Source organism: Nomascus leucogenys, chromosome 4 (genome assembly GCF_006542625.1).
Source record: "Nomascus leucogenys isolate Asia chromosome 4, Asia_NLE_v1, whole genome shotgun sequence".
In the NCBI taxonomy this organism is placed as follows: Eukaryota; Metazoa; Chordata; class Mammalia; order Primates; family Hylobatidae; genus Nomascus; species Nomascus leucogenys.
Window position 1 is genome coordinate 93,423,561 of NC_044384.1, and position 25,281 is coordinate 93,448,841.

A 25,281-nucleotide genomic window follows, 5' to 3' on the forward strand; every position below is an offset into this window, starting at 1 on the left:
ATTGACGCAGAAGATGGGTGATTCCTGCATTTCCAACTAATGTATCTGGTTCATCTCACTGGGAATGGTTAGACAGTGGGTGCAGCCCACAGAGGGTGAGCTGAAGCAGGGTAGGCATCACCTCACCTGGGAAGTGCAAGGGGTCAGGGGATTTCCCTTTCCTAGCCAAGGGAAGCCATGACAGACTGTACCTGGAAAAATGGGACACTCCCACCCAAATACTGCACTTTTCCCAAGGTCTTAGCAACTGGCAGACAAGGAGATTCTCTCCCGTGCCTGGCTCGGTGGGTCCCAGGCCCATGGAGCCTTGCTCACTGCTAGCGCAGCAGTTTGAGATTGAACTGCAAGGTGGCAGCCTGGCTGGGGGAGGGGCATCTGCCATTGCTGAGGCTTAAGTAGGTAAACAAAGCGGCCTGGAAGCTTGAACTGGGCGAAGCCCACCACAGCTCAGCAAGGCCAGCTGCCTCTAGACTTTACCTGTGTGGGCAGAGCTTAGCTGAACAAAAGGCAGCAGACAATTTCTGCAGACTTAAATGTCCCTGTCTGACAGCTCTGAAGAGAGCAGTTGTCCTCCGAGCACGGCATTTGAGCTCTGAGATAGACAGACTGCCTCCTCAAGTGGGTCCCTGACACCCGTGTAGCCTAACTGGGAGACACCTCCCAGTAGGGGCTGACTGACACCTCATACAGCCGGGTGCCCCTCTGAGATGAAGCTTCCGGAGGAAGGATCAGGCAGCAATATTTGCTCTTCTGCAATATTTGCTGTTCTGCAGCCTCTGCTGGTGATACCCAGGCAAACAGGGTCTGGAGTGGACCTCCAGCAAACTCCAACAGACCTGCAGCTGAGGGACCTGACTGTTAGAAGGAAAACTAACAAACAGAAAAGAATAGCATCAACATTAACAAAAAGGACATCTACAACAAAATCCCATCTGTAGGTCACTAACATAAAAGAACAAAGGTAGATACAACCACAAAGATGGGGAGAAACCAGAGCAGAAAAGCTGAAAATTCTAAAAACCACAGTGCCTCTTCTCCTCCAAAGGATTGCAGCTCCTCGCCAGCAATGGAACAAAGCTAGATGGAGAATGACTTTGATGAGTTGACAGAAGTAGGCTTCAGAAGGTCAGTAATAACAAACTTCTCCATGCTAAAGGAGCATGTTTGAACCCATTACAAGGAAGCTAAAAACCTTGAAAAAAGGTTAGACAAATGGCTAACTAGAATAAACAGTGTAGAGAAAATCTTAAATGACCTGATGGAGCTGAAAACCACGGCACGAGAATTTCGTGATGTATGTACAAGCTTCAACAGCTCATTTCATGAAGTGAAAGAAAGGGTATCTGTGACTGAAGATCAAATTAATAAAATAAACTGAGAAGACAAGGTTAGAGAAAAAAGAGTAAAAAGAAACAAACAAAGCCTCCAAGAAATATGGGACTATGTGAAAAGACCAAATCTACATCTGATTGGTATACCTGGAAGTGATGGGAAGAATGGAACCAAGTTGGAAAACACTCTTCAGGATATTATCCAGGAGAACTTCCCCAACCTAGCAAGGCAGGTCAACATTCACATTCAGGAAATACAGAGAACACCATAAAGATACTCCTGGAGAATAGCAACCCCAAGACACATAATCGTCAGATTCACCAAGGTTGAACTGAAGGAAAAAATGTTAAGGGCAGCCAGAGAGAAAGGTCGGGTTACCCACAAAAGGAAGCCCATCAGACTAACAGCAAATCTCTTGGCAGAAACCCTACAAGCCAGAAGAGAGTGGGGGCCAATATTCAACATTCTTAAAGAAAAGAATTTTCAATCCAGAATTTCATATCCAGCCAAACTAAGCTTCATAAGTGAGGGAGAAATAAAATCCTTTACAGACAAGCAAATGCTGAGAGATTCTGTCACCACCAGGCTGCCTTACAAGAGCTCCTGAAGGAAGCACTAAACATGGAAAGGAACAACCGGTACGAGCCACTGCAAAAACATGCCAAATTGTAAAGATCATCAACACTATGAAGAAACTGCATCAATTAACAGGCAAAATAACCAGCTAACATCATAATGACAGGATCAGATTCACACATAACAATATTAACCTTAAATGCAAATGGGCTAAATGCCCCAATTAAAAGACACAGACTGGCAAATTGGATAAAGACACAGACTGGCAAATTGGACAAGACCTGTCAGTGTGCTGTATTCAGGAGACCTATCTCACATGCAGAGACACACATAGGCTCAAAATAAAGGGATGGAGGAAGATCTACCAAGCAAACGGAAAGCAAGAAAAAGCATGGGTTGCAATCCTAGTCTCTGATAAAACAGACTTTAAACCAACAAAGATCAAAAGAGACAAAGAAGGCCATTACATAATGGTAAAGGGATCAATTCAACAAGAAGAGCTAACTATCCTAAATATATATGCACCCAATACAGGAGCACCCAGATTCATAAAGCAAATTCTTAGAGACCTACAAAGACACTTAGACTCCCACACAATAATAATGGGAGACTTTAACACCCCACTGTCAATATTAGACAGATCAATGAGACAGAAGGTTAACAAGGATATCCAGGGCTTGAACTCAGCTCTGCACCAAGCAGACCTAATAGACATCTACAGAACTCTCCACCCCAATCAACAGAATATACATTCTTCTTAGCACCACATCGCACTTATTCTAAAATTGACCACATAATTGGAAGTAAAGCACTCCTCAGCAAATGTAAAAGAACAGAAATCACAACAAACTGTCTCTCAGACTACAGTGCAATCAAATTAGAGCTCAGGATTAAGAAACTCACTGAAAATTGCACAACTACATGGAAACTGAACAACCTGCTCCTGAATGACTACTAGGTAAATATTGAAATGAAGGCAGAAAAAAAGATGTTCTTTAAAACCAATGAGAACAAAGACACAATGTACCAGGATCTCTGGGACACATTCAAAGCAGTGTGTAGAGGGAAATTTGTAGCACTAAATGCCCACAAGAGAAAGCAGGAAAGATCTAAAATCGACAACCTAACAGCACAATTTTTTTTTTTTTTTTTTTTTGAGACGGAGTCTTGCTCTGTCGCCCAGGCTGGAGTGCAGTGGCTCGATCTCGGCTCACTGCAAGCTCCGCCTCCCGGGTTCACGCCATTCTCCTGCCTCAGCCTCTCTGAGTAGCTGGGACTATAGGCACCCACCACCACGCCTGGCTAATTTTTTGTATTTTTAGTAGAGACGGGGTTTCACCATGGTCTCGATCTCCTGACCTCGTGATCCGCCCACCTCGGCCTCCCAAAGTGCTGGGATTACAGGTGTGAGCCACCGCGCCCAGCCTCCTAACAGCACAATTAAAAGAACTAGAGAAGCAAGGGCAAACAAATTCAAAAGCTACCAGAAGGCAAGAAATAACTAACATCAGAGCAGAACTGAAAGAGATAGAGACACAAAAAACCATTCAAAAAATCAATGAATCCAGGAGCTGGGTTTTTTGAAAAGATCAACAAAATTGACAGACCGCTAGCAAGACTAATAAAGAAGAAAAGAGAGAAGAATCAAATAGATGCAATAAAAAATGATAAAGGGGATATCACCACCGATCCCACAGAAATACAAACTACCATCAGAGAATACTATAAACACCTCTACACAAATAAACTAGAAAATCTAGAAGAAATGGATAAATTCCTCGACACATACACCCTCCCAAGACTAAACCAGGAAGAAGTTGAATCTCTGAATAGACCAATAACAGGCTCTGAAATTGAGGCAATAATAGCTTACCAACCAAAAAAAGTCCAGGACCAGACAGATTTACAGCCAAATTCTACCAGAGGTACAAGGAGGAGCTGGTACCATTCCTTCTGAAACTATTCCAATCAACAGAGAAAGAGGGAATCCTCCTAACTCATTTTATGAGGCCTGCATCATCCTGATGCCAAAGCCTGGCAGAGACACAACAAAAAAAGAGAATTTCAGACCAATATCCCTGATGAACATCGATGTGAAAATCCTCAATAAAATACTGGCAAACCGAATCCAGCAGCACATCAAAAAGCTTCTCCACCACGATCAAGTCGGCTTCATCCCTGGGATGCAAGGCTGGTTCAACATACACGAATCAATAAATGTAATCCAGCATATAAACAGAACCAACGACAAAAACCATATGATTATCTCAATAGATGCAGAAAAGGCCTTTGACAAAATTCAACAACCCTTCATGCTAAAAACTCTCAATAAACTAGGTATTGAAGGAACATATCTCAAAATAATAAGAGCTATTTATGACAAACCCACAGCCAGAATCATACTGAATGGGCAAAAACTGGAAGCATTCCCTTTGAAAACTGGAACAAGATAAGGATGCCCTCTCTCACCACTCCTATTCAATATAGTGTTGGAAGTTCTGCCCAGGGCAATCAGGCAAGAGAAATAAATAAAGGATATTCAGTTAGGAAAAGAGGAAGTCAAATTGTCCATTTGCAGATGACATGATTGTATATTTAGAAAACCCCATCGTCTCAGCCCCAAATCTCCTTAAGCTGATAAGCAACTTCAGCAAAGTCTCCGGATACAAAATCAATGTGCAAAAATCACAAGCATTCCTATATACCAATAACAGACAAACAGAGAGCCAGATCATGAGTGAACTTCCATTCACAATTGCTACAAAGAGAATAAAATACCTAGGAATCCAACTTACAAGGGATGTGAGGGACCTCTTCAAGGAGAACTACAAACCACTGCTCAACGAAATAAAAGAGGACACAAACAAATGGAACAACATTCCATGCTCATGGATAGTAAGAATCAATATCGTGAAAATGGCCATACCACCCAAGGTAATTTATAGATTCAATGCCATCCCCATCAAGCTACCAATGACTTTCTTCACAGAATTGGAAAAAAACTACTTTAAACTTCATACGGAACCGAAAAAGAGCCCACATTGCCAAGACAATTCTAAGCAAAAAGAACAAAGCTGGAAGCATCAAGCTACATGACTTCAAACTATACTACAAGCCTACAGTAACCAAAACAGCATGGTACTGGTACAAAAACAGATATATAGACAAATGGAACAGAACAGAGGCCTCAGGAATAACACCACACATCTACAACCATCTGATCTTTGACAAACCTGACAAAAACAAGAAATGGGGAAAGGATTCCCTATTTAACAAATGGTGCTGGGAAAACTGGCTAGCCATATGTAGAAAGATGAAACTGGATCCTTTCCTTACACCTTATACAAAAATTAATTCAAGATGGATTAAAGACTTAAATGTCAGACCTAAGACTATAAAAACCCTAGAAGAAAACCTAGGCAATACCATTCAGGACATAGGCATGGGCAAGAACTTTATGACTAAAACACCAAAAACAATGGCAACAAAAGCCAAAATAGACGAATGGGATCTAATTAAACTAAAGAGCTTCTGCATGGCAAAAGAAACTGCCGTCAGAGTGAACAGGCAACCTACAGAATGGGAGAAAATTTTTGCAATCTACCCATTTGACAAAGGGCTAATATCCAGAATCTACAAAGAACTCAAACAAATTTACCAGAAAAAAAAACAACCCCATCAAAAAGTAGGCAAAGGATATGAACAGACACTTCTCAAAAGAAGACATCTAGGCAGCCAACAGACACATGAAAAACTGCTCATCATCACTGGTCATCAGAGAAATGCAAATCAAACCACAATGAGATACCATCTCACACCAGTTAGAATGGCAATCATTAAAAAGTCAGGAAACAACAGATGCTGGAGAGGATGTGGAGAAATAGGAACGTTTTTACACCGTTGGTGGGAGTGTAAATTAGTTCAACCATTGTGGAAGACAGTGTGGTGATTCCTCAAGGATCTAGAACTAGAAATACCACTTGACCCAGCAATCCCATTACTAGGTATATACCCTAAGGACTATAAATCATGCTACTATAAAGACACATGCATACATATGTTTATTGCAGCACTATTTACAATAGCAAAGACTTGGAACCAACCCACATGTCTATCAACAGTAGACTGGATTAAGAAAATGTGGCACATATACACCATGGAATACTATGCAGCCATAAAAAGGATGAGTTCATGTCCTTTACAGGGACATGGATGAAGCTGGAAACCATCATTCACAGCAAACTATCACAAGGAAAGAAAACCAAACACCACATATTCTCCCTCATAGGTGGGAACTGAACAATTAGAACACTTGGACACATGGCAGGGGGTGGGGGCTAGGGGAGGGATAGCATTAGGAGAAATACCTAATGCAAATGATGAGTTGATGGGTGCAGCAAACCAACATGGCACATGCATACTTATGTATGAAACCTGCACGCTGTGCACATGCACCCTAGAACTTAAAGTATATTAAAAAAAAAAAGAGGATAAGGGGTCCTAGCCAGGTGCGGTGGCTCACGCCTGTAATCCCAGCACTTTCAGAGGCCGAGGTGGATGGATCACGGGGTCAGGAGTTCAAGACCAGCCTGACCAACATGGTGAAACCCCATCTCTACTAAAAATGAAAAATTAGCCAGGCGTGGTGGTGCACGCCTATAATCCCAGCTACTCAGGAGGCTGAGGCAGAAGAATCACTTGAACCTGGGAGGCGGAGGTTGCAGTGAGCCGAGATCATGCCACTGCACTCCAGCCTAGGTGACAGAGCGAGACTCTGTCTGAAAATAAATAAATAAATAAATAAAAGAGTATAAGGGGGTCCTAAGATTTTTAGTTTTTCAATTGAGTATCTCTGATTTAGCCCCTGCCTCCCTTTCTAACTCCATCTTCACCATTCTCTTATTCTTGGGGCTCCAGCTACCCTGGCCTCCTTTGTCTTGAATATGTATGTTTTTCCACCTCTGCATATGCTGTCCCTAGAAGAGGCTTATCAAAGCCACCCCTGCCTCCTTGTATTCAATCACTACACCATCTTCATTTCTGCTATAAAACTCATGACCACTGGTAGTTCATTGTTTACTTGTTATTGTCTGCCCAGGGACCTTCTTGGCTTTATTGATCACCATGCCAGCACAGTGCCCAGCATGTTGCAGGCACTGCAGAGACACTTGTTGAATATATACAGAAGAGGACGAGAAGGAGTCAATGAGTAGATGAAGGAGGGAATACGTGCAGGAAGCTGGTACTCGCTCCTGGGCCTCTGGGGAGGGTAGTTGTGTCGCTGCTGCAACCATGTTACCTGCTGGGGCACCTTGAAGCGGACATAGGAGCAGAGCTGAAGCATTTCACTCATCTCTTCTGGGGTAGACGGGATCAAGGGAATCTTCTCCACGGCGGCAGAGTCCTGCAGTTCTTTGAGCCGTTGTACGAATTGATTGTCAGTTGAGTACTGCAGGCCTGTGGGATTCAAACCCAAATGACTTGATGATACATCCACCTTCTTACCAACCCATTTTATATAGGGAACTTCTGATAGCAGCCCAGAGTTAATATATTTCAGGTTTATTTCATGAGTAGATTTCTTTTCTGTTGGTACTGCCATCCTTGCTCAAATCAAAACCACACTGAGAAACACACAAAAAAATCCTTCTACATATTTCAGGGACTGGTCACTCACACTGTAGTCCATGGAGCATCAAAAGCCCACGAGAAATGCAGACGCTGCCCCTCCCTGAGCCTCTTGAACCAGAATTTGCATTCTCACAAGTAGCCAGGGGATGCATATGTATGATAGAATTTAAGGAGGGTTAGCCTAGAAGACAACTTGCCTAAGCACATCTGAGTGTTGACGGGAAACATGAGGAAATACATGACCGGAAGAAAACATAGGGCTGGCATGAATGACACTCCTTCCTTTGGCCTGGACCCACGTGGTACTCTCTTATTTGGGGTCAATGACAAAACACAGGGGGACTGGGAGTCTTCCCAGCTGTCCCTTGCTTTAGAGCAGCAACCCTGCTGCCTTCTCCACAGTTGCTCTTCCTCTAGGACAGCAAAATTGAGATTGCTCATTATCTCCCATCACCTCAGGGCATGACATGAGAGTCCACAGAAGCTGATGCTATGTATGCAAGAGGGCAAAACTAATTTTCACTTCCAGCATGGAGCAAATTTCTAGGCATTTAGCTTAGCCAAATAATTAGATTTTTTTTTTTTTTTTTTTTTTTTACTTTAAGTTCTGGGATACATGGGCAGAACGTGCAGGTTTGTCACATAGGTATACATGTGCCACGGTGGTTTGCTGCACCTATCAACCCGTCATCTAGGTTTTAAGCCCCTCATGCATTCGGCATTTGTCCTAATGCTCTCCCTCCTCGTGACCTCCACCCTCTGACAGGCCCCAGTGTGTGATGTTCCCCTTTCTGTGTCCATGTGTTCTCATTGTTCAACTCCCACTTATGAGTGAGAACATGCAGTGTTTGGTTTTCTGTTCCTGTGTTAGTTTGCTGAGAATGATGCTTCCAGCTTCATCCATGTCCTTGCAAAGGACATGAAATCATTCTTTTTTATGGCTGCATAGTATTCCATGGTGTATATGTGCCACATTTTCTTAATCCAGTTTATCATTGATGGGCATTTGGGTTAGTTCCAAGTCTTTGCTATTGTAAATAGTGCTGCAATAAACATACGTGTACATGTTAGATTTTTTTTTAATTTTAAATTTTTGTTGAGATGGGGTCTCCCCTAGGCTGGTCTTGAAGTCCTGGCCTCAAGCAATCCTCCCCTCTCAGCCTCCCAAAGTGTTGAGATTACAGGTGTGAGCTACCTCACCCAGCAAAGTCTAGAAAAGAGCTAGATTTTACAAAGAAAGGCAATAGCATCAATAATACTGGTCGTGATCCAGAAACCCACACTTTACAAATCTATGTCCAGCAAACCCTTTAAATCTAACATGGGTATGATGTATGGCTTTCATGATGCCATGAAGCAGATGACATTATCTATTTCCTCTCTCTTTAAAACTAAACCTAGGTTAGATGTCACGTGATATATCCTGGACTGGATCCCAGAACAGAAAAAGGACATGAGTTGAAAAACTAAATAAATAGGTGGGAACTGAACAATTAGAACACTTGGACACATGGCAGGGGGTGGAAATAAATATCCAAATAAAGCCTGGAATTTAGTTAACAGTAATATACTAATGTTGGTTTCTTAGTTGTGACAAATTTACTGTGGTAATGTGAGCTATTAATGGGGAAACTGAGTAAAGGTTATATGGGGCTCTCTATAATAGCTCTGCAATTTTTCTGTAAATTTAAAATTATTTCAAAATTTTTAGAAAGTTTATTTTAAAACTCTTGGTAGAATATAATCCTGAATTTATTTCTACTTTTTAATTTTCACATACAAACTTAATTTTAAATTTCCAGTTGAGATTCGGATGTCAATTTTTTCTCAGCAAATGAACCTATACTTGAAAAAGCCAGTTAGATTTTACTTCCTGTAAGTGATTTAAAATCTAAAAACCTTCCATAGATGCTGTTCCTTCAATTCTCAAACTTATTATTATAAGATCAAATTATTTCAGACATGATACTTGAAAAAAAGAGAGGAGAACACCCTTTGGTGTCTTCTCTTCAATTTCAATGTCCTTAACATATCAAAAATGATTAGCTTTCAGAGTGGCAGAAGGATTTTAAAGGTCAATTTAGTTAAGTTTCAGTAAAAGTCATTAAATGTTCAATTCATGGCTGGATTCTAGTTGAATCATACAGAGGAAGTAGAAGATATGAGTCATAAAAAGGAGGCAGTAAACATACAAGGACTTCCAAACATCACAGCTTGGGTTCTGGAGTCAGGCAGCCTGGGCTCTGTTCCTGTTGTGATTCTGGCACTAATGCAATTTCTTTGTGCCTCAATGTTCCCATTTATAAAATGGGCATAATATCTTGACCTGCATGGTAACTGCATATGTAAAAAGTCATTGAGATGCACATTTAAATTTGGACAATTTACTATGTGTAAATAATACCCCAATCAAGCACCAAAGAGAGAGAGAGGCCGGGTGCAGTGGCTCACGCCTATTCCCAGCACTTCGGGAGGTGGAGGCATGCAGATCGCTTGAGACCAGGAGTTCAAGTGACTCAGGCCAACAGGATCCTGGCCAACAGGATTCAAGTTTGCCTAGCCAACGTTGTGAAACTCCACCTCTACTGAATATACAAAAAATTAGCTGGGCATGGTGGCACATGCCTGTAATCTCAGCTACTTAGGTGACTGAGGCACAAGAACTGCTTGAATCTGGGAGGTCAAGGCTGCAGTGAGCCGTGATTGCACCACTGCACTCCAGGCTGAGCAACAGACTGTCTCAAAAAGAAAAAAAAAGAGAGAGGGAGATAGAGGAGAAAGAAAGAAAATATGATTTTTATCTATTATATATTATAAATACAAGTCTAAAGACTTATGGAAGAAAAACAAATTTAAAATCCAACTTCAAATGGTAATATCTGAGAACATGTTACACTTCACGTTGACATATGTACGTGTAACAGTAGAGAAACTAAAGTTTGATTTTTTTTTAAGATCTTATTGTAATAAAGATCTCTCAGTTTTTACCAAAAAGGAGAGGGGCATAATTATAGTACCTTTACCTCACAGGGCTACTGCAAGAATTAAATTCATATAAAGAGCTTAGCTCATAAGAGCCCGATAAATGTTGGATGTTAATAGTAACATTGTATTTCAAAGTATGTGCTGCAAAGCACTATATACATTTTAATCAACCACTTCAAACAGTCCTTTTTTTTTTTTTTTAATTTTAAATGTTTACAGGCATGAGCCACTGTGCCTGGCCCCACCTAAAATTCTTGGTGTAACAAGGCTGGCTCTTTATTTTCAAAATCAGTCTGGTTATGATTATGATTATATAACTATTGGTTGGTTAGAGTGATCAGTAAAACACTGGATATCTCTCAAGCATACATCAAAAAGATGATTCTAAAAAACAGTCATAGCAGACACTAGCTACTTGTTTCTTCAGGGATTCATCCCTGCTGAGGGATGTTTCAGCCTCATAACTTACCAGCAGGACACACAAGACACAGGCTGGAGACATCCGATGGGTAGTAAGCAGCATACACCCCAGCCACCTGGCCACCCATGGAGGTGCCTACCAGGTGGAAAGGTTTTTTGTTCAGCTTCAGGCATTCTACAAACTAGGAAGGGAAATGAGAAAGTGGCTTGGTTATACAGCTGTAGACAATGGCAATGGTGATTACAGCATAGAAGTCCCCTGGACTTCCTATGGACAACTGAAAATGACTACTGTTTAAAGAGAGTCTGAAACTCTACTGGATCCATTATAAGATGATCCTTGTGGCATGCATGGACTTCTCTTTATCTGGCACAAGAGATTGAGAGGGCATTTATAAATATAAAATCAACAGGGATTCTGCTAATTAATGAGTCAGCAAACTTTTCTTTTTTTCTGAGACAGGGTCTCACTCTGTCACCCAGGCTACAGTGCAGTGGCGTGATCATGGCTCAGTGCAGCCTTGACCTCTGGGGCTCAGGTGATCCTCGCATCTCAGCCTCCCAAGTAGCTAGAACTACAGGCATGCACCACCACATCTGGATTTTTTTTTTTTTTTTTTTGTAGAGATGAGGTTTCACCATATTGTCCAGGCTGATGAAGTTTTCTATAAAGGTCCAGAGAGTAAATATTTTCTGCTTTGAGAGCCACATGATCTGTTGCAACTATTCAACTCTACTGTTGCAGACAAAAGCAGTCAAAGGCAGTATGTATTAAATAAATGAGTGAGTGTGGCTGTGTTCCAGTAAAATTTAGTTTACAAAAATAGGTACAAGCTAAACATAGCTCATGGGCTGTAGTTTGAGGGCTCCTGCGCTAATTTAAAGCTCTTCTCGTCCATCTGACCATCCATTCATATAACTACCCATCCATTTGTCTATTCAACCATCCATCCATCCAACCATCCATCCATCTATCCATCCAATCATCCAATCAGCCATCCACCCAACTATCCAGCATTCTAAAAAATATTTACTGGATATCTATTATGTACAGGAAACTATGATTAGATGCTGAAAACACAGCAAAGAGCTAAAAAGACAAGGTTCCTGGCCTAATTTAAAAAACAGTTTAATGGAGGAGGCAGATATTAAATATCCTCATTTGGGGGAAAATAAACTTAAGGTCAACCTGAAACTTACAGGCTACCCCATTCTGAAATGGCTCTTAAACTCCCATGATCTTGAAAGCTTAGCCAGAGAAGGCTAGAGATAGATTCTAAAATAGGTGCTAGCAATAGATGCTAAAGTATGTTATAATGTGAAGAACACCCTCCCCAGCTAGGCAGAGGGGCTATTACTGTCATCATATAACTGGTGAGCAGAAAAAGAGATCCCTAGGAAGGGAATTGGTTTTAAGAAATTCTAAATCTAAATGCTCAGATTGTATTTCGTTACAAACAACTGCAATAGGCTTAGAGTCTATAATAAGCCCTGGCTCTCCATTGCCAACCGGAGATATCATCAGGTTGCCATTTGGCTTGCCATCACTTGTAGACAGAATGTATGGAAGACTGGTCATGAGGTAGCATGGGACTCCCTTCCCTGCTCTCCAGACTCGGACATGCAATGGTGGCTGAGACAGTCTGGGCAATCTTTGGTAGAGCCTCCTGCTTACCTGGTGTATCCTCTTAACTTGCCCATCTATGGACAGGTCATCCAGGGAGGAGCGGGTGGTGCCCTCATGTCCTGGCATGTCCACGCAGACCAAGTGCAGGTTCTTTGGAAGGAACTGAGGACACACAGACCCAGAGAGTCAGTATGTGGTGTGCAAAACATGTCTGCCCATTTTCTTGGGAGGTTGCCCCATGTACAGTGACCCAGACAGCCATCCCTGGGAATGTATGGGTCTTGGCCACTCAGTGTTTTACCCCAGTAATTGAAAAAGCATTGCCAGTAGCCTCATCGGGAGCAGAGGCCCACAAAGACTAATACATAGATGGAAGCAGGCTCAGGAGATGCCTGTAAAAAGGGGACAAAGTCGGGGCAGCAGGCTTAAGTCTCTTGCTTTTTCTTCACACCGGTTGATACGTACTGCCTCGTCCTTTCCCGCTCCCCTTCCACACTTACTCCAGCCATGCAGCTGCTGACTTGGAACTGGAAGGGATGGTTCTGTTCTCTAATATCCTAGCCAGCTCCAGAGCCAACAGGTGCAATGTTTTCCCCAAGAACCACATCTGATCACCCCGATTCTGGTTTGTTTGGTTTCTTTTTACATTAAGGTCTAATTTTCCAAATTATTATTATCCTAAAACACCTTCTTCCATTTAGATATGTACCACTTTTAACCAGGAAACTGAGAAACATAAGTTACCAACAAACAAACATCCAGTTATAAGACAGATGCTTATCTGAGGAGGGGACAGGAAGTTCATCAAGGCATGAAAATGACTGTCCTCACAGTGGAATTTGGAAAGAAGAATACAACTAACTAGAGGGTGTGTGAGTCTTCACCTCCTGGTGTAGATGATACTTGGGATCCCTCAGGTATGGTCTTGCCTGAGGTGGGAGCCAGGGATGCTTCCTGCCCAAGACTTCTGCCAGCCCCAACCTTCACACCTGATCACTCTTACCAAGGGCAGCAAGTTGCCACACCCAAGTAAACCAAGACAAAAAGTGACTTGGAAAACTCTTCCAGAAAGCTGCTAGATCAAGACTGTTTCTCTAAATGGCAAAGGAAAAGAAAAAAGCAGACGTAGAAGAGGGAGTGGGAAGGAAAGGAAAAGGAGTGAAGGAAGAAGATGGAGGGGGAGGAAGAGAAGAAACTTGGGAGTACAAAAAAAATGACTTTTAAAAGCCCAACTCTGATCTCACAGCAGTGAGTTTTATATATAATATTCAACTCAATAATTTTTTTCTGACAAAAGAATGAGTAATATATTGCATTAGTTTGTTTGTTTGTTTTGAGACAGGGTCTCACTCCTCTCGCCCAGGCTGGAGTGTGGTATAGCACGATCTTGGTTCACTGCAGCCTTGACTTCCCAGGCTCAGGTGATTCTCCCATCTCAGCCTCCAAAGTAGCTGGGACTACAGCTGCATGCCACCATGCCTGGCTAATTTTTTTGTATTTTTTATAGAGACGGAGTCTCCCTATGTTGCCCAGGCTCGTCTCAAACTCCTGGGCTCAAGTGATCTGCCTGCCTTGGCCTCCCCAAAGTGCTGGGATTACAGGTGTGAGCCACTGTGCCAGGCCACACTGCATTAGTTCTAACATGACTTGAACCACCACAGTTCTGAGTTCCCTTTGCTTTCTACCATTGTTGATGACATCATGTCCTAGTGGAAACCCTTTTCTTCTTCTTCCTTTTTAAAATTTTTTTATTTTTGAGACAGAGTCTTATTCTGTTGCCCAGGCTAAGTGCAGTGGCATGATCATGGCTCACTGAAGCCTTGACACCCCAGGCTCAAGCAATCTTCCCACCTCAGTCTCCTGAGTAGCCGGGACTACAGGCATGCACCACCACACCTGGCTAATTTTTCATTTTTTGTAGAGACAGGGTTTCTTTACGTTGTCCAGGCTGGTTTTGAACTCCTGGATTCAAGCAATCCTCCTGCCTCAGCCTCCCAAAGTGCTGGGATTATAGGCATGAGCCACAGCACTCAACTCCCTTTTCTTATAAGAGAGAAGAATCGAGAATTGCACCTTGACCACACTGAGCCACATATCCTTGTGGGCAGAGAATCCGTGGAGCATGAGGATGGAGGGTTTGTGCCCAGGCCTGCCCCGGAAGGAATAACAGAACTGATAGTCTTCATGGTGAACATAGCGGACTTGCATGCCCAATGTCCTCCGCCAGTACCTGGAGGGGGTGGGAAATAAAGACAAAACAAAATCAGTAAGCTCTAGATGAGTGGCTTCAGGATGGGCACAGGTCCTCTCTATAAGTCTTACTTAGTGATAACACAAACACTTCTCCAGCCCTTGTCCTCCATCGGTCTCTAGAGTCCTCCTGAGCTTTACCCTCAAGGAACACGAAGCCAAACCATTCCAGAGAACACCTTAAATGAACTATTTTGGTATATATTTTACTGATCTGTCTAGGAAGGGAAATGTGTTTTCTTAAGAAGCATGCCACACATGATAACCTTTTGATACTATGTCTTTCTAGAGACTTTGAGAGTGATAACTTATTTCTTGAGAACCATCTGCACTGGTCCTCTGGCTTTGTTCCTCATAACATATGGCAGCTGGTTGAAAGCTCAGCTTCTGCTGGTTACATAAGACTTGGCAGTGCTGGACTTTGGCCCAAAATCAATTTCAATATGAAATTACCATCTAAACAAATTGAACTCTCTGCATGGTGAATCCCTCCAAGATGAGAGATAATTAATTCAATCAGAGATGCACTTTGTAAGATACTTCACACTAAAGAAGTAGCCAAGTCTCGCAAAAACAAATAACCTAAACTGACTGGTCTTAACTCTGTGTAAAATAAGCAGAGAGGGAGAGAAGATATATATTCATTTACTTTTATCTGCATACAAAAAATGTGGGAGCATACATAAGATTTTTTGTTTGTTTGTTTGGTCAGGTTTTTTGTTTGTTTGTTTTTTTAGATAAAGTCTTGCTCTGTCACCCACACTGGGGCAATCTCAGCTCACTGCAACCTCCACCTCCCGGGTTCAAGCAATTCTTGTGCCTCAGCCTGCTGAGTATCTAGGGTTACAGGTGCACACCACCATACCTGCCTAATTTTTGTATTTTTAGTAGAGATGGGGTTTCGCCATGTTGATCAGGCCAGTCTCAAGCTCCTGGCCTCAAGTGATGCACCCACCTTGGCCTCCCAGAGTGCTGGGGTTACAGATGTCCAGCTGCTTAAACAGCACCTGGTTGGTTTCTTTTGAAACTTTTTTAATGACTGCATTGCCTACTCAAAACGTAAAGAACATAATAGCATTGGCTAGCTTAAAAGCTCTTCTTACAACAAGGCAAGCATATTTCAAAATTCTAAACCATAACATGACTTTGTTCATCCATTCACATCCCAGCTCATTCACTTACTGACTTTGAATGTTCCCTCCAAAACTCATGTTGAAATTTAATTGCCATTGTGAAGTGGGACTGTTAAGAGGTAATTAGGCCCTGACAGTTTCGCCTTCATAAATAGATTAATGCCATTACTGAGGGAGTAGATTCCCGATAAAAGTGAGTCTGGCCCCCTATTGCCTCTGGCTCACTCTTACAACAGTCTCTTATCTTTCTACCTTCCACCATGGGATGACATAGCAGGAAGGCCCTTGCCAGATATTGGTGCCATTCTCTTGGCTTCCCAACCTCCAGAACAATCAGCCAAACAAATTTATTTTCTTTATAAATTACCTAGTCTGTGGCATTCTGCTGTAGCAACACAAAATGGAATAAGACACTAACTATATAATCTTATATGAGGAAATGCTGCACTCCACTAAGAATATGGCAAAGATTAAATGATGAGGTAATCCATGTACAAAGTTTTGTTCAATGCCCAGCACATGGTAAGTATTCAGTACATGATAGTTATTAGTATTATGTAAAGATGATTTTGTGCTTCCAAATATATCATTTACCAAAAATTAAAAGGAAAAATTAGGGGAAATATTTGCGATGAATATGACAGCTGCAGAATGATATCCTTAATAAATAAAAAGCTTACAAATTGATCTCAACCATGCTAAAACCCTAACTCAATACTAGGCAAAATAAATGAAAAGGTACCTTAGAGTAGAAAAGATATTAATGACTAACAAACATAAAAAACATGTTCAAGTTCACTAGTAATTAAAAATATGAATAGCGCACCAACATGGATGGAACTGGAGATCATTATGTTAAGTGAAGTAAGCCAGACGCAGAAAGACAAACATCACATGCTCTCACTTATTTATGGGATCTAAAAATCAAAACAATGGAACTCATGGGCATAGAGAGTAGAAGGATGGTTACCAGAGGCTGAGATGAGTAGTTGGGGGTAGGGAAGAAGTGGGGATGGTTAATGGGTACAAAAAAAAATAGAATGAATGAATAAGACCTACTATTGATAGCACAATACGGTGACTATAGTCAATAATAACTTAGTTGTAAATTTTTAAATAACTTGAAGAGTGTAACTGGATTGTTTGTAACTCAAAGGATAAATGCTTGAGGGGATGGATACCCCATTCTCCATGATGTGCTTATTTTACATGGCATACCTGTATCAAAACATCTCATGTACCCCATATATACCTATTATGTACCCCCCAAATTTTTTAAATACAAAATTAATAAAGAAAAAAATATGAATACCCTTCAAGAGCTTCTAAATTAGAAAAGTGGTGGGGTTTTTTGTTGAGATGGGGTCTTACTCTGTCACCCAGGCTGGAGTGCAGTGACACAATCATGGTTCACTGCAGCTCTGTCCTCCTAAGCCCAACTGATCCTCCCACCTCAGCCTCCTGAATAGCTGAAATTACAGGTGCATATACCATGCCTGGCTAATTTTTTAATTTTTTAATTTTTTTGGTAGAGACTGGGTCTCCCTTTATTGCCCGGGCTGGTCTTGAACTCAAGTGATCCTGCCACTGAGCCACTGCACCTGGCGTGTGTGTGTGTGTGTGTGTGCGCGTGCGTGTGTTTATATAACCAGTTATAAGGTTCAGCCTTTCTAGAAAGCAATCTGGCATAAAATATCAAGAATCTTTGAAACCTCATGCCCCTTGTTGACCTAGTAAGTATAATTCCAAGAATAATCTGTCTCAAGGAAATAAGTAGAAACTTTGAAAAAGAATATTTTTAAAGTGTTCCAGCCAGCGTTATGTGTTGTTTAAATTAGAAAAATCAATACTAACTTTAGTGTCCATGAATAGGAAATATATTAGATAAACTACCATATAGCTAGGTGATGTCTTATTTTGCTATTATTTAAAATGGAGTTTTCAAAGAATATTCAATAACATGGAAAAATATTTATGACATGATGTCAAGTGAAAAAACAGGACCCATTTTTTTTAAATACTATTGATTCCAATTCTGTTAAAAAAAAAACTGTTAAGTTTACACAGATGGAGTGGTGGGGGAGAGAGGTGGGAAGAACAAAAGAAGCATTGAAGAAAATTAATTATTCCAGGGGTTATGGGTAATTTACATTTTCTTTGTGTTACCTTTTTATTTTTAAATTATTTATTATTTTTTATTTTTGGTACCGGGAGTGGGGCTTGAATGGGTTATGTTTTTATAATCATCAAATTCTCTGTAACTCTCATACAAAGTACAGTGTGAGATCACGGAAGAGCTGGAAGGACCCGGTGGAAAAGGTGAAACTTCAGCAGACTACTGGATACTCAACATATATCAGCTGGAAGCTGGAGAAGATGTGCCAGGAGGTAGAGACGGCAGAGGCAAGGGCCTGGGGGAGAGCCAAGTATGACTTGAACCAGAATGAAGAGACACAGGGTTGGAAGGTGGCCAGACTGCCGGACTCAGGAATTGAGGGCTTCTTCATTACCAGACAGAGCTCTTTGGAACTACTCAATATTTTTCATTTAATTGGTACATCCACTGGACAAGTTTACCTAGGCTCCAGAAACAAGGAGCTGGAAAACTAATATTTTTTCTTTTTTTTGAGACAGAGTTTCACTCTTGTTGCACAGGCTGGAGTGCAGTGGCGCGATCTCAGTTCACTGCAACCTCCACCTCCTGGTTTCAAGCGATTCTCCCACTTCAGCCTCCCAAGTAGCTGGGACTACAGGCGCCTGCACCTGTATGCGTGCACCACCACGTCCGGCTAATTTTTGTGTTTTTTTTTAATTTTTATTTTTTAGACGGAGTCTTGCTCTGTTGCCCAGGCTGGAATGCAGTGGCATGATCTAGGCTCACTGCAACCTCCACCTTCTGCTTTCAAGCGATTCTCCCACTTCAGCCTCCCAAGTGGCTGGGACTACAGGCGCGTGCCACCACACCTGGCTAATTTTTGTATTTGTAGTAGAGACGGGGTTTCACCATGTTGGCCACGCTGGTCTCAAACTCCTGACCTCGTGATCTACCCACCTCGGCCTTCCAAAGTGCTGGGATTACAGGCGTGGGCCACAACGCCTAGCCTCTAATTTTTGTATTTTTTTTTAGTAGAGACAGGGTTTCACCATGTTGGCTAGGCTGGTCTTGAACTCCTGACCTCAGATGATCTGCCTCCCTCAGCCTCCCAAAGTGCTGGGATTACAGGCGCTGAGCCACCATGCCCAGCCCAGAGAACTAATATTTTCAAATGATCCCCTCAACGAAAGAGTAGGAAGATGACTCTAAGATACCAAGCCAGCTGAAAAACTCTGAAAGACCCATGGCCCAGATGGAAAAAATCTTCTTTGGTTTAATGATAACAGATAATAGAGAATAGATTACCTCTAATTCACAAAAGCAGAACCTTACAGAACAGAAACAAAGAGAAGAATTAAGGTGGGATGAATGAATGTCTCAGGAGCAAGATCTTTTACAATCTCAGTACAAGAGCCAAACTGCTCCTGTTTCAGGGACAGAAGTCATTGAAGGCTCTATTGACCTAAATAGAAAAGCCCCAGAGGCCGGGCGCAGTGGCTCACGCTTGTAATCCCAGCACTTTGGGAGGCTGAGGCGGGCGGATCACGAGGTCAGGAGATCGAGACCGCAGTGAAACCTCGTCTCTACTAAAAAATACAAAAAAATTAGCCGGGCGTGGTGGCGGGCGCCTGTAGTCCCAGCTACTCGGAGAGGCTGAGGCAGGAGAATGGCGTGAACCCGGGAGGCGGAGCTTGCAGTGAGCCGAGATTGCGCCACTGCACTCCAGCCTGGACGACAGAGTGAGACTCCGTCTCAAGAAAAAAAAAAAAAAAAGAAAAGCCCCAGAGAGGACTTCCTCGGGGTTCCTCTTTAATAAAGTCTCCTGGAGTCCAGAGTCCTCATCCTATAAGTCTCTGTCTAGTTAACAGGAACCTCTGAAGAAAAGTACTTACAGATTTTTTTTATACTGTGGTAAAATAGACATAACATAAACATTTACCATTTTAACAAGGGTACAATCAACGACATTACACAACACTGTAAAACTACCACCACTATCCATTTCTAGAACTTTTCATCATCCCAAAGAGAAACTCTGTGCCCATTAAACATTAACTCCTCATTTCCCCCAGTCCCCTAGCAACCTCTATTCTACTTTCTCTATGAGTTTGTCTATTCTGGGTAAAAGTGGAATCATACAAAATTTGTCCTTTTGTGTCTGGTTAGTTTCACTTAGCACAGTTGTTCTCAAGGTTCATCCATGTTGTATTAATAGCATGAATCAGAGTGTCATTCCTTTTTAAGGCTGAATAATATTCTATTGTGTATATACCATATTTTGTTTATCCATTTGTCTGTTGGACATTTAGGTTATTTCTATCTTTTCGCTATTGCAAAGAATGCTGCTACGGACATTGGTACACACATTGAGACTCCGCTTGCAATTCTTTGGGATTTACACTCATAAGTGGAATTGCTGGATGTTATGTTAAATGTATAACTTTCTGGGGAGCCAACAAATTTGTGCATAGCAACTATACTATTTTACATTCCCAACAGCAATGCATAGGGAGTTCCAATCTCTCCACATCCTCACCAACACTTATTTTCCATTTTTTTAAGTTACATATATTTTACCACAACAAAAAGAAAGAGCCAGGCTGGGCATGGTGGCTTACAACTGTAATCCCAGCATTCTGGGAGGGCAAGGTGGGTGGATCGCTTGAGCCCAGGAATTTGAGCCTGTCTCTACAAAAACCTGCAAAAATTAGCTGGCAAGGTGGCACACACCTGTAGCCCCAGTTACTCTGGAAGCTGAGCTGGGAGGATCACTTGAGCCTGGGAGGCAGAGGTTGCAGTGAGCAGCCTAGGCTGGTCTTAAACTCTTGGACTCAAGCAATCGCCCACCTCTGCCTCCCAAAGTGCTGAAATTACAGGCACGAGCTGCAGCACCCAGCTCCAAATTCACTTATTAATTCTAACAAATTATAGATTTTTTTGGACTTTCATGTACACAATTGTGTCATCTGCAAACAATGTCAGCTTTATTTCTTCTTTTCCAATTCTTATCCCCTTTTCTTTCTTATATTTATATAAGTGAACTGTTCACTATGATTTCTTACCTTGATTTCACAACTGAGTTTCTTTGGGAAAACAAAAATCTTAGAAAATCTCAGTCTTTTTCATCTTGTCAACAGTCCTGATATTTTCATTACACAATGAAAATCAGACCTGATATCATCCGCAGTGGCCACAGCATCCCCGGTGTGGCTCTCTGTTGACTCACGTTGAAGCATTTGGTACCTCCTGCAGGAGCAGCCATAGTCCACGGTGCTGTGGAAGTGTGCTGGCCATGCTCCAGGGACACTTAGACCCAGAGAGAGCTGCTCTGAAGACTTGCTGTGGCCTACTGGGGACACCTGTTCTTGTTCCCTGAGGAGCTGAGATGATCCCAGAGGGAACTCCAGGAGCTTGCACAATGTGATGACTTCACCAAACCCCTATGCTCATGTGGCAGGGCAGCGGGGAACGGGGACTGGGTGCCAAGCTACCTCTACCGCCTGCTGATCCTGTTTGTGTAGCAATCCTGAAAATTAACCTGACCCACCTAGGTCTGCGAGGTGAACCCACTGGTGGTCATCACTGGCAGCCGAGCAAATGAAAGCCTTTGGAGGAGTCGCTGTGGTTAAGGGATATAAGTGACTCATGGTGGTGCTGCTCATTCTATGACAACCACTGTGTAAATGTCACTTGCGGTGAGGCTATTTGGAGGAAGCAGTCTGTGCATTTCAGTGATGCGGAGGAAGTGCCTCACAGGACTGCTGACAGCTCTCTGCAATGGCATCCTGGGTTTTATTACTAAAATCATAATCGCCCGTGTCACAGCGCCACCTGGCATGATCTGAAAAGTTTTCTAGGATTTTCATCTTCCACAACTAGCTGGGTTTTCTTCTTGGCCTGTGTGCCTGAGTTCACAAAATAAAGAGCATTGTGTTTGTCTTTCAGCCACGGCACTGAGCTAGGTGACAGGCGTGGGCAGGCTTTAAGACCCCATGCCTCCATACTGCCAATTAAAGACGCTCTGAATGCTCTGCACTGTGGGGCCTCTCTGGTTTTTTTGTGGTATTGTTTGTTAATAAAAGTGAATTATTTGCTATGCAGCATTATTCATAATAGCCAAAAGGTGGAAACAACCCAAGTGTCCATCAACAGATGAATGGATGAACAAACTGTATATACACACAATGGAATATTATTTAACCACAACAGAAAGTGAAGGAGTGATGCATGCTACAACATGGACGAACCTTGAAAACATTATGCTAAGTGAGAGAAACCAGACACAAAGGTCACACATTGTATAACACCATTTATGTGAAATGTCCATAATGGGCACTGAAAAGACAGGAAATAGATGAGTGGTTGCCAGAAGATGAAGTAAGGGAGAAACTGGGAGTGATGGCTACTAGGTATAGGGACTCCTTTGGGGAGGTGGAAATATTTGAAATTAGATAGTGGTAATGGTTGTACAACACTCTGAATATATTAAAACCACTGAATTGTACACTTTATTTATATTTATATTTATATTTCATTTATTTATTTATTTATTTAGACAGAGTCTCACTCTGTCACTCAGGCTGGAGTGCAGTGGCACGATCTCGGCTCACTGCAACCTCCACTTCCCAGGTTCAAGCGAGTCTTCTGCCTCAGCCTCCTAGGTAGCTGGAATTACAGGCACGCACCACCATGCCTGGCTAATTTTTTGTATTTTTAGTAGAGACAGGATTTCACCATGTTGGCCAGGCTGGTCTCGAACTCCTGGCCTCAAGTGATCCGCCCGCCTCAGCCTCCCAAAGTGCTGGGATTACAGGTGTGAGCCACCATGCCCAGCCTTGAATTGTACACTTTAAAATGGTGACTTTTATGTTAACATGAATTTTAACTTTATTAAAAAAGCAAATTATTTGCTATCAACTTATTTTTCTCATTACAAATGAAACATCAAAATTACCCTGACACCCTTACTCTGAAAGCCTTCTCCTCGACAGCCCAGGGAACTGTTGGGGGACTATGCAGCATTGAGGCTAGTTTCCACACGAGGTGGGTGGAATTAACCTTTACATAATCACACCTCTGTATGTGGCCATATCCATGGTTACGAGCCACATCAGTGAATTGCGTTCTCTGCTTCCATTTCACGTGGTTAATAAAAACAGCATTTTGTGTGTGGCAGTCCATGATGCCTTGACGAGGCCATGAGAAGGGGCACGCAACTCTGCCTTCTCCATGTCAGGGGTCATCCAGGAGCCTTAGCCCACAAAGCACAGAACGCTACTAGCACTGCAAGGGCAACGGCATTTCAGCTTCAGAGTGAGTCTCGCTTTCTCAATGCAGAAGGTGGGTCCCGGGGGACTCGGGATGGGGTCACAACTCCCCACTCCCGCCCCCAGAGAGCAAGAGCAAAAGATGAAAAGCTCCCTTCCATTCAATTAGTTTCCTTTCAAGGATCAGAGCTTGGCTGGCAGGCGGAAAATTCCACACTCAAGTGAAACAAAAGGGAGCCAGAAAGGAGGGCAGATAAAGGGCGTAATACCCTCCCTGGACTCTTCTACATACAGAAGTGAGTTCTGACTTCCCGAAGTCCCAGTTAGATCTCAGTGGGCTTACCTATAGCACAGAGAGGAACCAGGTCTATTTTGGCGCTCCCTTCATCAGGGGATGTACACCATGGGGGTGGGAAGGGCAATTTCATTTGATAATTGGACAGTGGCATGAAAAGGCAATGAAGCACATCATGAGAAAGTCACTTTCGTTTTGACTGTTACCCTTCTGATTCCAACAAGGAGAAAGGCTCAGCTCAGGGCTGCTACATCTTTCACGCTGCTCATGCTTTGTAACAAAGTAAAGGAGAAACAATTTAATAAGACTGTTTAATGTCATTGTGTTTATTTTTACTTTTTGATATATATATATATATACATATTTTTTTTTGAGATGGAGTTCTGTTCTTGTTGCCCAGGCTGGAGCGCAATGGCGTGATCGCAGCTCACCGCCACCTCCGCCTCCCAGGTTCAAGCGATTCTACTGCCTCAGCCTTCCAAGTAGCTGGGATAACAGGCATGAACCACCACGCCTGGCTAATTTTGTATTTTTAGTAGAGACTGGGTTTCTCCATGTTGGTCAGGCTGGTCTTGAACTCCTGACCTCAGGTGATCTGCCTGCCTCGGCCTCCCAAAATGCTGGGATTACAGGCATGAGCCACTGTGCCAGGCACTTTTTGATATTAATTTACTATTTATGGCAAGCTTTTCACTTAAGGGAGTGATATTCATATCACTTTTTAAATACTTGATTTAAGGATTTTTTTTAAAAGATGGCTCACTCTAAAGGAAATACAAAATAAAAGGACAGGTGGTATCCAGATAGGACAAGAATAATAACAGTGGTACAAGAATGACATATTTTGGAAACTTCTTTTTCTTTCTGTCACTTCTTTACTAATGAACACTTCTAGAACAACTCTAAAAGTATTCTGTCCTATACATGCCATCCCAATGGTTCTGGTCTTTCTTGTTCATTTTTCAGTGACATCGCTGCACCTGTCAGGACATCACAGGGTCAGAATCCAATGATGAAGGCCAGGCGTGGTGGCTCACACCTGTAATCCCAGCACTTTGGGAGGCTGAGGTGGGAGGATCACTTGAGGTCAGGAGTTCGAGACCAGCTTGGCCAACACGGCAAAAGCCTGTCTCTACTAAAAACACAAAAATTAGCCAGGCATGGTGGCACGTGCCTGTAGTCCCAGCTACTTGGGAGGCTGAGGCAAGAGAATCGCTTGAGCCTGGGAGGCAGAGGTTGCAGTGAACCGGGATCACACCACTGCACTCCAGCCTAGGTGACAGAGGGAGACTCTGTCTCAAAAAAAAAACAAACCAAAAAACAAACAAACAAAAACAACCAATGATCAAGAAGATACCAAAAGAGTTCCCATAAAAATGTACAATTCTTGCTTGAAGACAGAATCACTGACTTTGGGAATGTGGGTGGACAAAGATGCTATCAGAAACCTGAAAGGGCTGGGCATGATGGCTCATGCCTGTAATTCCAGCACTTTGAGAGGGCAAGATGGGCAGATCACTTGAGGCCAGGAGTTGAAGACCAGCCTGGCCAATGTGGTGAAATGCCATCTGTACTAAAAATACAAAAAAAATTAGCCAGGTGTGGTGGCACACACCTGTAAAATCCCAGCTACTTGGAGGCCGAAGCAGGAAAATTGATTGAACCCAGGA

At 42.4% G+C, this 25,281-nt stretch overlaps 1 protein-coding gene across 2 annotated transcripts in view; it reads right to left on the reverse strand.

Annotated features, from left to right (window-relative positions):
• Window positions 1–25,281, reverse strand: part of ABHD6 (abhydrolase domain containing 6) — a 55,691-nt gene that overhangs the window by 10,848 nt on the left and 19,562 nt on the right. For both annotated transcript variants that reach the window (XM_003257231.4, XM_030811544.1), the window contains exons 4-7: window positions 14,645–14,801; window positions 12,620–12,733; window positions 10,994–11,126; window positions 7,208–7,365 (exon numbers count right to left, since the gene is read on the reverse strand). In XM_003257231.4, coding sequence (XP_003257279.1) covers window positions 7,208–7,365; window positions 10,994–11,126; window positions 12,620–12,733; window positions 14,645–14,801 — 562 coding nt within the window. The remainder of the gene's footprint in view (window positions 1–7,207; window positions 7,366–10,993; window positions 11,127–12,619; window positions 12,734–14,644; window positions 14,802–25,281) is intronic.